General features: G+C 47.4%; 1 protein-coding gene across 2 annotated transcripts in view; it reads right to left on the bottom strand.

Moving 5' to 3' along the window:
- CRHR2 (corticotropin releasing hormone receptor 2) overlaps positions 1-14,966 on the bottom strand; it is a 306,717-nt gene that overhangs the window by 28,952 nt on the left and 262,799 nt on the right. For both annotated transcript variants that reach the window (XM_063924323.1, XM_063924324.1), the window contains one exon: positions 11,591-11,632. In XM_063924323.1, coding sequence (XP_063780393.1) covers positions 11,591-11,632 — 42 coding nt within the window. The remainder of the gene's footprint in view (positions 1-11,590; positions 11,633-14,966) is intronic.

A 14,966-nucleotide genomic window follows, 5' to 3' on the forward strand; every position in this document is an offset into this window, starting at 1 on the left:
AGTTCCGGGTACCAAGTCCTTCTTGGCCAATCCGGAGCCACGAGTATAGTCCTTACTCCTCTCCTTCTTATGATTCTCAGTACCTTGGGTATGAGAGGCAGAGGAGGGAACACATACACTGACTGGTACACCCACGGTGTTACCAGAGCGTCCACAGCTATTGCCTGAGGGTCCCTTGACCTGGCGCAATATCTGTCTAGTTTTTTGTTGAGGCGGGACGCCATCATGTCCACCTTTGGTTTTTCCCAACGGTTCACAATCATGTGGAAGACTTCTGGGTGAAGTCCCCACTCCCCCGGGTGGAGGTCGTGTCTGCTGAGGAAGTCTGCTTCCCAGTTGTCCACTCCCGGAATGAACACTGCTGACAGTGCTATCACATGATTTTCCGCCCAGCGAAGAATCCTTGCAACTTCCGTCATTGCCCTCCTGCTTCTTGTGCCGCCCTGTCTGTTTACGTGGGCGACTGCCGTGATGTTGTCCGACTGGATCAACACCGGCTGACCCTGAAGCAGAGGCCTTGCTTGACTTAGGGCATTGTAAATGGCCCTTAGTTCCAGGATATTTATGTGAAATGACGTTTCCATGCTTGACCACAAGCCCTGGAAATTTCTTCCCTGTGTGACTGCTCCCCAGCCTCTCAGGCTGGCATCCGTGGTCACCAGGACCCAGTCCTGAATGCCGAATCTGCGGCCCTCTAGAAGATGAGCACTCTGCAACCACCGCAGGAGAGACACCCTTGTCCTTGGAGACAGGGTTATCCGCTGATGCATCTGAAGATGCGATCCGGACCATTTGTCCAGCAGATCCCACTGAAAAGTTCTTGCGTGGAATCTGCCGAATGGAATCGCTTCGTAAGAAGCCACCATTTTTCCCAGGACCCTTGTGCATTGATGCACTGACACTTGGCCTGGTTTTAGGAGGTTCCTGACTAGCTCGGATAACTCCCTGGCTTTCTCCTCCGGGAGAAACACCTTTTTCTGGACTGTGTCCAGAATCATCCCTAGGAACAGCAGACGTGTCGTCGGAATCAGCTGCGATTTTGGAATATTTAGAATCCACCCGTGCTGTCGTAGTACTACTTGAGATAGTGCTACTCCGACCTCTAACTGTTCCCTGGACCTTGCCCTTATCAGGAGATCGTCCAAGTAAGGGATAATTAAGACGCCTTTTCTTCGAAGAAGAATCATCATTTCGGCCATTACCTTGGTAAAGACCCGGGGTGCCGTGGACAATTCAAACGGCAGCGTCTGAAACTGATAGTGACAGTTCTGTACCACAAACCTGAGGTACCCTTGGTGAGAAGGGCAAATTGGGACATGGAGGTAAGCATCCTTGATGTCCAGAGACACCATATAGTCCCCTTCTTCCAGGTTCGCTATCACTGCTATGAGTGACTCCATCTTGAATTTGAACCTTTGTATGTAAGTGTTCAAGGATTTCAGATTTAAAATAGGTCTCACCGAGCCGTCCGGCTTCGGTACCACAAACAGCGTGGAATAATACCCCTTTCCCTGTTGTAGGAGGGGTACCTTGATTATCACCTGCTGGGAATACAGTTTGTGAATGGCTTCCAATACCGCCTCCCTGTCGGAGGGAGACGTTGGTAAAGCAGACTTTAGGAACCGGCGAGGGGGAGACGTCTCGAATTCCAATTTGTACCCCTGAGATACTACCTGCAGGATCCAGGGGTCCACTTGCGAGTGAGCCCACTGCGCGCTGAAATTCTTGAGACGGGCCCCCACCGTGCCTGAGTCCGCTTGTAAGGCCCCAGCGTCATGCTGAGGACTTGGCAGAAGCGGGGGAGGGCTTCTGTTCCTGGGAAGAGGCTGCCTGCTGCAGTCTTTTTCCCCTTCCTCTGCCCCGGGGCAGATATGAGTGGCCTTTTGCCCGCTTGCCCTTATGGGGACGAAAGGACTGAGCCTGAAAAGACGGTGTCTTTTTCTGCTGAGAGGTGACCTGGGGTAAAAAGGTGGATTTCCCAGCCGTTGCCGTGGCCACCAGGTCCGATAGACCGACCCCAAATAACTCCTCCCCTTTATACGGCAATACTTCCATATGCCGTTTGGAATCCGCATCACCTGACCACTGTCGCGTCCATAACCCTCTTCTGGCAGAAATGGACAGCGCACTTACTCTTGATGCCAGAGTGCAAATATCCCTCTGTACATCTCGCATATATAGAAATGCATCCTTTAAATGCTCTATAGTCAATAATATACTGTCCCTGTCCAGGGTATCAATATTTTCAGTCAGGGAATCCGACCAAGCCACCCCAGCACTGCACATCCAGGCTGAGGCGATTGCTGGTCGCAGTATAATACCAGTATGTGTGTATATACTTTTTAGGATATTTTCCAGCTTCCTATCAGCTGGTTCCTTGAGGGCGGCCGTATCAGGAGACGGTAACGCTACTTGTTTTGATAAGCGTGTGAGCGCCTTATCTACCCTAGGGGGTGTTTCCCAACGCGCCCTAACCTCTGGCGGGAAAGGGTATAATGCCAATAATTTTTTAGAAATTAGCAGTTTTTTATCGGGGGAAACCCACGCTTCATCACACACCTCATTTAATTCATCTGATTCAGGAAAAACTACGGGTAGTTTTTTCACACCCCACATAATACCCTTTTTTGTGGTACTTGTAGTATCAGAAATGTTCAAAACCTCCTTCATTGCCGTGATCATGTAACGTGTGGCCCTACTGGAAAATACGTTTGTTTCCTCACCGTCGACACTGGAGTCAGTGTCCGTGTCTGGGTCTGTGTCGACCATCTGAGGTAACGGGCGCTTTAGAGCCCCTGACGGTGTTTGAGACGCCTGTACAGGTAATAACTGATTTGCCGGCTGTCTCATGTCGTCAACAGTCTTTTGTAAAGTGCTGACGCTATCACGTAATTCCTTCCATAAGACCATCCAGTCAGGTGTCGACTCCCTAGGGGGTGACATCACTATTACAGGCAATTGCTCCGCCTCCATACCATTTTCCTCCTCATACATGTCGACACAACGTACCGACACACAGCACACACACAGGGAATGCTCTGATAGAGGACAGGACCCCACTAGCCCTTTGGGGAGACAGAGGGAGAGTTTGCCAGCACACACCAGAGCGCTATATATATATACAGGGATAACCTTATATAAGTGTTTTTCCCTTATATAGCTGCTGTATTGATTTATCTGCCAAATTAGTGCCCCCCCTCTCTTGTTTTACCCTGTTTCTGTAGTGCAGGACTGCAGGGGAGAGTCAGGGAGCTTCCCTCCAACGGAGCTGTGAGGGAAAATGGCGCCAGTGTGCTGAGGAGATAGGCTCCGCCCCCTTCTCGGCGGCCTTTCTCCCGCTTTTTTAAGGAAAAACTGGCAGGGGTTAAATGCATCCATATAGCCCAGGAGCTATATGTGATGTATTTTTTGCCATCTAAGGTGTTTTTATTGCGTCTCAGGGCGCCCCCCCCCAGCGCCCTGCACCCTCAGTGACCGGAGTGTGAAGTGTGCTGAGAGCAATGGCGCACAGCTGCGGTGCTGTGCGCTACCTTATTGAAGACAGGACGTCTTCTGCCGCCGATTTCCCGGACCTCTTCTGTCTTCTGGCTCTGTAAGGGGGCCGGCGGCGCGGCTCTGGGACCCATCCATGGCTGGGCCTGTGATCGTCCCTCTGGAGCTAATGTCCAGTAGCCTAAGAAGCCCAATCCACTCTGCACGCAGGTGAGTTCGCTTCTTCTCCCCTTAGTCCCTCGGTGCAGTGAGCCTGTTGCCAGCAGGATTCACTGAAAATAAAAAACCTATACTTAAACTTTTTCACTAAGCAGCTCAGGAGAGCCACCTAGTGTGCACCCTTCTCGTTCGGGCACAAAAATCTAACTGAGGCTTGGAGGAGGGTCATAGGGGGAGGAGCCAGTGCACACCAGGTAGTCCTAAAGCTTTTACTTTTGTGCCCAGTCTCCTGCGGAGCCGCTATTCCCCATGGTCCTTTCGGAGTTCCCAGCATCCACTAGGACGTCAGAGAAATAGGATTTGAATACCTACCTGTAAATCCTTTACTCTTAGTCCGTAGAGGATGCTGGGCGTCTGTCCCAGTGCGGGTGGTCTCTGCAGTTTGGTTATAGTTACGCTCATGTTGCGTTGAGTTCAGTCAATCTGTGACTGTTGTTGGTCATGCTGTTGCATGCATTGTTGTTAAATGCCATGTTGTACGACGTGTTTGAGGTGTGAGCTGGTATGTATCTCACCTTAGTTTTAAAATAATTAAATAAATCCTTTTCCTCGAAATGTCCGTCTCCCTGGGCACAGATCCTATAACTGGAGTCTGGGGGAGGGGCATAGAGGGAGGAGCCAGTTCACACCCATTCAAAGTCTTATTGTGTGCCCATGTCTCCTGCGGATCCCGTCTATACCCCATGGTTCTTGAAGCATCCCCAGCATCCTAAGAGAAAAGGATTTACCGGTAGGTATTAAAATCCTATTTTCCACCGCCCAATAGTAGTTACCAACCTGATATCTCTATCACTGTTGAGAACTCAACAATCAGTCCTACCACACAAGCTCGCTGCCTAGGTGTCATCCTCGACTCTGAACTGTCCTTTGTTCCCCACATTCAATCTGTCTCTAAATCTTGTTACATGCATCTAAAGAACATATCCAAAATATGACCATACCTTACACAAAACTCTGTACCTGGGCCCGCCTCAGCTCTCTACACCCCTGGCCGTAACTGCAGTCTGACCCTAACCCTAACAGCAGCTTAACCCTAGCTGAAGCCTAACCCTAACACCAGCCTAACCATAACTGCAGCCTATCCCTAACCCTAGCAGAAGCCTAACCATAACAGCATCCTAACTGCAGCCTTTCCCTAACCTTAGCCGCGACTTAATCCTAACAACAGCCTAACCGTAACTGCAGCCTATCCCTATCTCTAACAGTGGCCTAACCCTAATCATACCTGCAACCTAACCCTAACTCTAGTTGCAGACTAACCCTAAACACAGCCTAAATAGTAACACCAACATGTCCATGTTGACACTCAGCATGTTGACATTTGGGCCATGTCGATATTCTGGTGTAGACATTCTCAATGCCGACATAATGACCGCGTAACCTTTAAGGATGTTTAGAGTAATAAAAAATACACAATACTCAGTGTTTCTTTGGCAACAGACACAAAACATTATTAATATCTCACGTTTCACTTTTGCATTTTAATTGACATTGAGAACAAGACACGCATAAGTAGAGGCTGGAGAATGGAACCTTTGCCACCTTGCTCATATATTATAGATTAAAGTAAGAATTATCCTTTGTTGTAAATTATCTGCGTGTCGCACAGTGAACTCCTGGACCCGGAATATGATTGTCAGACAAAGTCATGCTGAGCCAAACCATCCGTTCTCACAGCCTCAATCAATAAAACAATTGCCAGACAAACTTAATTAGGTATTAACGGCTTCATTTACAATTAGTGCTTCGAAAATTCTAGGCACACCTCCCATGGGGTGCACCACACCCCCAACGTGGTGTAATTACACTGATTTTTTCTTCTGGACACTGCAATTAGAGTTGAGCTACAACCACCTCTCTCCCGACTATGAATCTCTATTCACATTATAAATCCCCCACCTAACGCTTCGCACATTATAAAGAAGCAAACCACCGTAGCAACACAAAGTGCTGTTACCAGGGTACCGTGCATAATTGCAAATTCAACCAGAATGCACTCCTAGCAGTAAACAGGCATTTAACTGGCATTGGGAGGTGTGTGTGTGTGTGTGTGTGTGTGTGTGTGGGGGGGGGGGGGTGTTTATCTATGAAAATTAGTGGGTGTGGATTATGTAACTTGGTAGAGGCATCACTGCCAGTGGTGACATACGGAGCGGAGGGAGAGATAAGGGGGCACAGTGTGCGAGGCAGAGCTGCGCGCTAGGAAAAGGGGGCGTGGTCCTGTGGACAAGGGGCGTGATCTCATGGGTAGGGGGAATGGCCTCGCATTCCGAACCCCCGTTTTGTCCCTCTGGGGGTCCCGGAGATGCGGGCTGCACTTGGGTACCAGTGTGTGTTGGTACTTTGGTGTCACCCGACCTGGATGCGGGCCACACACCCTGCACCTCCGTTGTGACTCCACTGCACTCTGGATCTATTGCTACTACGGGGCTGGGGGTAATGCCGCTGTAACCTATTGCCACTGAGCGGGTAGGAGGTAATGTTACAATGAGGACATATGGACACGGGAGTGTTTTAGACACCACCTACTGCAGCCATTTTTCTCACAAAAATATTTTAAAACATTTTTAAAGGGGTATCGGTGAAAGCAGATCCCTCCTCTTCGGCCGACGGCGCCATCTGCCCAGTGACATCTGGGAACATGACGCATGTGCACTACAGGACGCTGCCCAGTACCGCCAAGCGTAAGTATATTTGGGAAGGGGGATGTGGACTCCCCTGTCGGGCCCCTCTAGCAGCCTGGGACAGGGTAATTAATACCTGATTACCCGCCTCTTGGCACCACTGCATGTGGCGCTGCTCATAAATATTAGTTTTAGAATCCCCTGTCGGGCCCCTCCAGCAGCCTGGGACAGGGTAATTAATACCTGATTACCCGCCTCTTGGCACCACTGCATGTGGCGTTGCTCATAAATATTAGTTTTAATTATATTTTTTTATAAAGGCGGCGTGGTCACACCCCCTACCCTCCCAACAAAAACAATGGGCAAGTGGTCATTTATTATTATTTATTTATTTATTTATATATTTATACTGCTCTAAAAATGAAAAAAAAAAAAAACCTCCCTATGCAGCCAGTGTGTGAAATAGATGAGCTGCAGCACCAGCAGCTATGTCCGTTCTCCCCCCTCCATCCCTCTGCCCGAGTGTAGTACCAGCGGGGTAGGTGGGAGGCTGTCAGCCCTGCACAGCGGTTCCCCTGTGTGACAGCAGCGCACAGACAGCGCCACTGTGCAGGGCTGACAGCCTCCTAGCAGTGCAGCAGCTTCGTGCGGGAGCCGGCAGGGATTTCTCCCTCCCCACTGACAGCCCGTCCGCGGACCCGCCCCCCGGACGGGGACGCGCTTTCACAGCTCCCCAGCGGCAGAGGTCGCTGCAGGGAGCTGATCCGGTCCGGCATTCCGGAATTTGGTCCGGTCCGGTTTTCACCTAATCCCTTTTTGAAGGATGTTCTTAACTTAAATACAAAAAATGAATAATTTCTGCTGATCTTTTTCAGAAAAAAAATTGCCCGTTAAGTGGTTAATTTAGTTCTTAAAAACTCCAAATGGAATGGGATACTTTGAGACTGGTTAGCAGTGCTGGATTTATAATAGGGCAACTGGTGCGGTCACATCGGGGCCCCCATGTACAAACCTACATCACCAGCATGGGGCATTGCATTGCACATGCTGTGTGTGAACTGTGGTTTCTGTGTGGCATGATGTGGACTTTGGCCCCTACAGTGTGATTTATCACATATAGTATGTGGTGCTGGGAGTATTTACACATTATACTTTCTAAAAACATCGCTAGCATATCATATGGACAATTTTATTGGTAGGGGCCGCACAAACATTAAACTGGCCCCCTGCTTAGTAATATCGTAGGTATTATTCACTACTAGAAAATATGGCAAATTACATGATCATTGTTGGTTTTCTCCCATAGAGGAGCTCTACTATGGGCCTGGGGGGTCATTCCGAGTTGTTCGCTCGTTATTTTTTTCTCGCAATAGAGCGATTAGTCGCTAATGCTCATGCGCAATGTCCGCAGTGCGACTGCGCCAAGTAAATTTGCTATGCAGTTAGGAATTTTACTCACCGCATTACGAGGTTTTTTCTTCGTTCTGGTGATCGTAATGTGATTGACAGGAAGTGGTGTTTCTGGGCGGAAACAGGCCATTTTATGGGTGTGTGTGAAAAAACGCTACCGTTTCTGGGAAAAACGCGGGAGTGGCTGGAGAAACGGAGGAGTGTCTGGGCGAACGCTGGGTGTGTTTGTGACGTCAAACCAGGAACGACAAGCACTGAACTGATCGCACTGGAAGAGTAAGTCTCGAGCTACTCAGAAACTGCACAGAGAAGTCTTTTCGCAATATTGCGAATCTTTCGTTCGCAATTTTGATAAGCTAAGATTCACTCCCAGTAGGCGGCGGCTTAGCGTGTGCAAAGCTGCTAAAAGCAGCTTGCGAGCGAACAACTCGGAATGAGGGCCCTAATTCAGAGTTGATCGCAGCAGCAAATTTGTTAGCAGCTGGGCAAAACCATGTGCACTGCAGGTGGGGCAGATATAACATGTGCAGAGAGAGTTAGATTTGGGTGGGGTGTTTTCAAACTGAAATCTAAATTGCAGTGTAAAAATAAAGCAGCCAGTATTTACCCTGCACAGAAACAATATAACCCACCCAAATCTAACTGTCTCTGCACATGTTATATCTGCCCCCCCCCCCCCCCCCCCCCTGCAGTGCACATAGGGGGTAATTCCAAATTGATCGCAGCAGGAAATTTTTTAGCAGTTGGGCAAAACCATGGCCCTCATTCCGAGTTGATCGGTCGCAAGGCGATTTTAGCAGAGTTACACACGCTAAGCCGCCGCCTACTGGGAGTGAATCTTAGCTTCATAAAATTGCGACCGATGTATTCGCAATAATGCGATTACTAACTACTTAGCAGTTTCAGAGTAGCTCCAGACTTACTCTGCCTGTGCGATCATTTCAGTGCTTGTCGTTCCTGGTTGACGTCACAAACACACCCAGCGTTCGCCCAGGCACTCCCACCGTTTCCCCGGCCACTCCTGCGTTTTTTCCGGAAACGGTAGCGTTTTCAGCCACACGCCCCTGAAACGCCGTGTTTCCGCCCAGTAACACCCATTTCCTGTCAATCACATTACGTTCGCCGGAGCGAAGAAAAAGCCGTGAGTAAAAATACTTTCTTCATAGTAAAGTTACTTGGCGCAGTCGCAGTGCGAACATTGCGCATGCGTACTAAGCGGATTTTCACTGCGATGCGATGAAAAATACCGAGCGAACAACTCGGAATGAGGGCCCATGTGCACTGCAGGGGGGGGGGGACAAGATATAACATGTGCAGAGAGAGATAGATTTGGGTGTGGTGAGTTCAATCTGCAATCTAAATTGCAGTGTAAAAATAAAGCAGCCAGTATTTTACTCTCTCTGCAAATGTTATATCCGAGTTGTTCGCTCGCTAGCCGCTTTTCGCAGCAGTGCACACGCTAAGCCGCCGCCCTCTGGGAGTGAATCTTAGCTTAGCAGAATTGTGAACAAAAGATTCGCAAAATTGCGAATAGAAATTTCTTAGCAGTTTCTGAGTAGCTCGAGACTTACTCTGCCACTGCGATCAGTTCAGTCAGTTTCGTTCCTGGTTTGACGTTACAAACACACCCAGCGTTCGCCCAGGCACTCCCCCGTTTCTCCAGCCACTCCCACGTTTTTCCCAGAAACGGCAGCGTTTTTTCACACACACCCATAAAACGGCCAATTTCCGCCCAGAAACACCCACTTCCTGTCAATCACACTCCGATCACCAGAACGAAGAAAAATCCTCGTAATGCCGTGAGTAAAATACCAAACTTCTTAGCAAATTTACTTGACGCAGCCGCAGTGCGAACATTGCGCATGCGCAGTTAGCGGAAAATCGCACCGATGCGAAGGAAAATAACGAGCGAACAACTTGGAATGAGGGCCATGGTTTTGCCCAACTGCTAACAAATTTGCTGCTACGATCAGGTCTGAATGACCCCCTATGGGGGTCATTCGGACCTAATCGCTCGCTGCAGTTCTTGGCAGCGCAGCGATCAGGTCAGAACTTTGCATGCGCCGGCGCCGCAGTGCGCCAGCGCGTGGCTGACAGCCAACGGCTGTCGTTGCTTAGCGATCGCCTCTGCCTGATTGACAGGCAGAGGTGGTCGCTGGGTGGGAGGGGGCGGCACGGCAGCATTTGGCTGCCGTTTTGTGGGCGCGGTCTGGCCAACGCAGGCATAGCCGGACAGTGCAGGGGGCGGGCCGCAGGGGCTGCGTGACATCACACGCAGCCGCTGCAACCCGGGCAGCGACGAGTAACTCCCGGCCAGCCGCAGGAGCTGCACTGGCCGGGAGTTACACTTCAAGTACAAAAGCATCGCCGCTGTGCGATGCTTTTGTACTTGTGTGTGTGTGTGGTGTGTGGGCGGGAAGTGGGGGGTCGGGCCTGACATGCGGGGTGGACTAGCCCTGTGCTTGGCATTCCCCCGCATGTCAGTGTAAGTGTTCGTAGCTGTGCTATATTTAGCACAGCTACGATCAGGTCGGAATGACCCCCTCTGTCCGCAAGTGTGGTGCTTACCGTGCGTGCAAAAAAAGGTATTTGCGCCCCTTGCATTGCAGCATGGTTTGACCAGGCACAAAAGGCCTGAATCTGTTTTGAGAATAAAGTATGACAGGGCAAGTAGTGTAACAGTGCATTTGGACAACCCATGCTGAAAAGCAAGGGGAGCAAATACATTTATTATTTTTGCATGCACAGTAAATACTGGCTGCTTTTGCATGTAGCCCACAAATGCTGGACAGCTTTATTTTTACACTGCAATTTAAATTTGAGTCTGGACACACTGCACCCAAATCTATCTCTCTCTGCACATGTTACACCTGCCCCACCTGCAGTGCAACAGTCTCTAATTCACACATGTACGCTAACCGGATGGTTAGCGTATGTCCGATGGTAGGGACACTGCGCATGTGCAGAAGGGGTCCTGCTTCTTTGCACACAGTGCCCCCTAAGCCCCAGCCTGATTGACAGTCTGGGGACATTTAGGGGAGGGGTGGCGACCAGGTTTGTTCCTCAAAACGGAAACATGTCGCCTTTGGTTTGTGGAAGCACCGAGGACAGTGTCTGCGTCTGGGTATGCAGATTTACTGACCTCAGCTGAGGACCTGAGATGGAAATCTGAGTAACTTGCAGATGACAGATGGTCCCGCAGCATGATCCAAGACACACTAGCGGATCACAGATGCAGACAGGAGGCGGCTCTTTACCACCAAAGGCCCCCTGCTGCATTTGCATATTAGCTGTACGGTACTGCACAGCCGCTTCCCTGTGGATGTGCAGTAAGGTACAACTCTGAATCAGACCCAATGTGCACAGTTACTTCCGCTTTCTTGCTTTAGTCCCAAAGCAGAGTCAGGCCCAAACTTTCTTGCTTTGCTCTCATATCAGAATCAGGCAATTACTTTTTATTAAACAATACTGTAGTTACCAGTCCACCAAATTAAACAACATAACAGTTATGTCAGCGCCGGCAGCTCTGCGTGCCTGAACGGAGCAACACTTGAATTGCTCAGTCGGGTGCCATCTAGTGGCCGCCGTCACGTAAAACTCCTGAGTTCTCCCCATAGAGGTGAGGAGGGGTTTAGCCTTTTATTATATAGGATCATCAAACTACACTGAAGCTTCATGAATAGACCCCTTAGTTTTAATGAAATTATCTCTTTTCATTTTTACGACTTTTGTAGTTTTACAGACTACAGTACGTGATCTCTCAGCAACTAAAGTCACAGAGGGATTTATAAATCATTTCATGTGCCCATATGAGGATTAAAAAGTACCAATGGCAATGCACTTACCTCCCCGTTCAAAAAACAGTAAAACACTGATACAAAGAAACCCTGTAAGAGATTTAAAACAAACATGTTGGTTTATTGATTTTCTTAGCATTCAAGTAATTATGTATAAAAGAGGATAAACATTTAGCTTGCAATACAGTTATATTTCTTTCTACGGGGAAGATTCAAGAGTGGAAAAGTGGTCAAGTGGAGAAGTTCCCATAGCAACCAATCAGATTCTACCTATCATTTTATAGAATGTACTTTATAAATGCTAGCCAGAAGAGGATTAGTTGCTAGGGGCAACTGTGCCACTTGTCCACCTCACTGTATTATAAAAGTGTATTTACGGGTGTGTACGCCGGCATCACGGCAGCGGGATAACGGCAGGGGGCGAGTGTAACAAGCTCCTTGCGGGCTCGCTGCGCTCGCCAAGGGTTCTATTCCCACTCTATGGGTGTCTTGGACATTGCGGACGAACTTTATCCCTGACTGGAGGGGGCCAGATGAAGTGTGCACATGCTTTTGCATTAACACTGCAGGCCCCAATCAGCACTGTAATACAAAGACACTGTTCCTCCCAGGCTCTCCCTGTTTGGTCACCCTATTGACACCCATTCCACACCTGGCACACCCCAGGGAAAAGCTTCTGTTGACTATGCCCCACTGCCAATGTATTTTCTAGCCCTAATTCCACCTGGTCGGCCATAAGGGTCAATGCATCCAAACTGCACATGACTCTGCAGAGCCCCATTTGTGTGCGCTAGTCTACAGATTATGCGCACTGTAAATTCATGCAAAGTGCGCTAGTCAGCAAATAGCACATCACGGTGGTCACCACCACTGTAAATACTATTGAGACGTTATGGGTAGAAATTGCATGCGGGGGTAAAGGAATAAAGAAGTTATTATTGGGGTTATGCTACAGGCCGCCTGGTATTTAATGTGTCTGACGAGAAATTGTTACTGAACCAAATTGAAAGAGCAGCAGGAGTAGGAGACATAGTAGTGATGGGAGACTTTAACTATCCCGAGATAAACTGGAAAATCAATTCATGTGATACTGCTAGGGGCAATATGTTTTTAAACACGCTAAATGGTAATTTCTTAGTTCAATTAGTCGAGGAACCAACTAGGTACAATGCAATCCTAGACCTGGTATTAACAAACAATGGGGAATTGGTATCAAATATTGAAGTAGTAGAGCCCATAGATAACAGCGACCACAATATGGTCACATTCAATATCAGTTTTCATAAGCAGTCCTATACTGGCTCAACTAGGACTCTAAACTTTAGCAAAGCCAACTTTGACATGATGAAGGAAGCGTTAAGGGACATTGAATGGGAAATTCTGTTTCAAGGAAAAAATACTACAGAGAAATGTGATGTATTAAAATCACTGCTAATTAATAATACTCGTAAATTTATTCCCACCAGCAGCAAAAAAAGGAATAAAAATCCCAAACCAATGTGGTTTAACAAAAATATAAAGGAATTAATGGACAAAAAAAGACGAGCATTTAAAAAATACAAATCTGAGGGGGATGCGGAGTCATTTCAACACTATAAGGACTGTACCAAAATATGCAAAAAAGGAATAAGAGCGGCTAAAGTAGAAACTGAAAGACTAGTAGCAAAGGAAAGCAAAGCGAATTCCAAATTTTTTTTAAGTACGTTAACAGTAAGAGACTAAAGAAGGAGAGTATAGGCCCCTTAAAGGACAAGAGGGGAGTCTTAATCAAAAATGATAATGACATAGCAAAGTTTTTTTCAACGGTATTTACCAGAGATGGAGAATGAGATTCAACACAGACAAGTGTAAGGTAATGCACTGTGGGGGCAAGACCAATAATTACACCTACATACTAAATGGGGTAATATTAGGGGATTCTGTACTGGAAAAAGTCTTAGGGGTTCACATAGATAACAAATTAAGCAGCAGTACCCAAAGTAGGAGTGCAGCAAAGAAGGCTAATAAGATATTAGCATGCATAAAATGGGGAATTGATGTAAGGGACGAGAGTATTATACTCCCATTATATAAATCACTAGTGAGGCCACATCTTGAATACTGTGTGCAATTTTGGGCACCATATTACAAAAAGGATATCCTGGATGTAGAAAAGGTTCAGAGGCGGGCGATCAAACTAATCAAGGGCATGGAGACGCTGGAATACGAGGAAAGGCTTGCAAGGCTAGGCATGTTTACATTGGAAAAGAGGAGACTAAGAGGGGACATGATCAACATCTACAAATATATAAGGGGTCAATGCACAGAGCTTGGGAGGGACCTGTTTTCTATAAGATTAGCACAGAGAACACGTGGTCACTCGCTTAGGTTAGAGGAGAGGAGTTTCCGCACATTGAGGCGAAAAGTTTTTTTCACAGTAAGGACAATACGTGTTTGGAATTCCCTGCCTGAGAGAGTAGTAATGGCGGACTCAGTCAACACCTTTAAGAATAGGTTAGATAAATTCCTATTGGATAAAGATATTCAGGGTTATGGTGCGTAGGCACGCATTATAGTTAATTTAACTAGCCCTAACATAAAAATAACTAATCCTATAATAAGACTGCATAGGAGACCACAAATAGGTTGAACTCGATGGACAATTGTCTTTTTTCAACCTTAGTTACTATGTTACAACCCCCCCCCCCCCCTCCCCCCTTCCTTCCTTTTGTTAATTGGGGGAAATGATCCGGTACAGCTCTAGTGGTGTGGAATACTTAGGCACACGGCCCTCACAGTACTGCTGGTTGAGGTAGGGTGTTGTTGTTCATAAAAGTAATTTTGCCTATATTCTATTCTTTTACATTCATTTGAAACACGTGCATAACTGTTCAGAATGCACCTTATCTCTAGTAATAGATGAGCGGTTCGGATTTGACTCAGTTCTTCTGCCCAACTTTATGCAAGAACGGATGTGAAAGCGAAGCAAAACGTCATCTTACATGGATCTTGCGTGGCAGAAAAATTAAGTTTTGCCTCATTTTCAGATCCAAACGAACCAAGTCAACTCCGAACCGCTCATCTCTAATTACTAGGTCACTGTCATTTTTGGTTTACAGCATTTGTTGTTTAAAAACATTTAATAGGTCATTTCTGTTTCAAATTCGGATTTTGTTATCTGTGTGATTTCATGGATTGTTTCACCAGGTCTGACTCACTGGGGTAGATTTACTAAAGCTTGTGGTGGTGTTTCCCATAGCAACCAATCATATTCTAACTATCTTTTTGTAGAATGCAGTAGAGAAATGATCTCTAGAACCTGATTGGATGCATTGGGAACGCCTCCACTTTGCTAATGGGGCAATAAGTGATAATGGCCATAAGAGAAAATCCAATAGATTTTCAGCCTCATCTTACAGTATCATCAGCCTTCTCTTTATATCAG

This window comes from Pseudophryne corroboree, chromosome 5 (assembly GCF_028390025.1).
Source record: "Pseudophryne corroboree isolate aPseCor3 chromosome 5, aPseCor3.hap2, whole genome shotgun sequence".
Lineage (NCBI taxonomy): Eukaryota > Metazoa > Chordata > Amphibia > Anura > Myobatrachidae > Pseudophryne > Pseudophryne corroboree.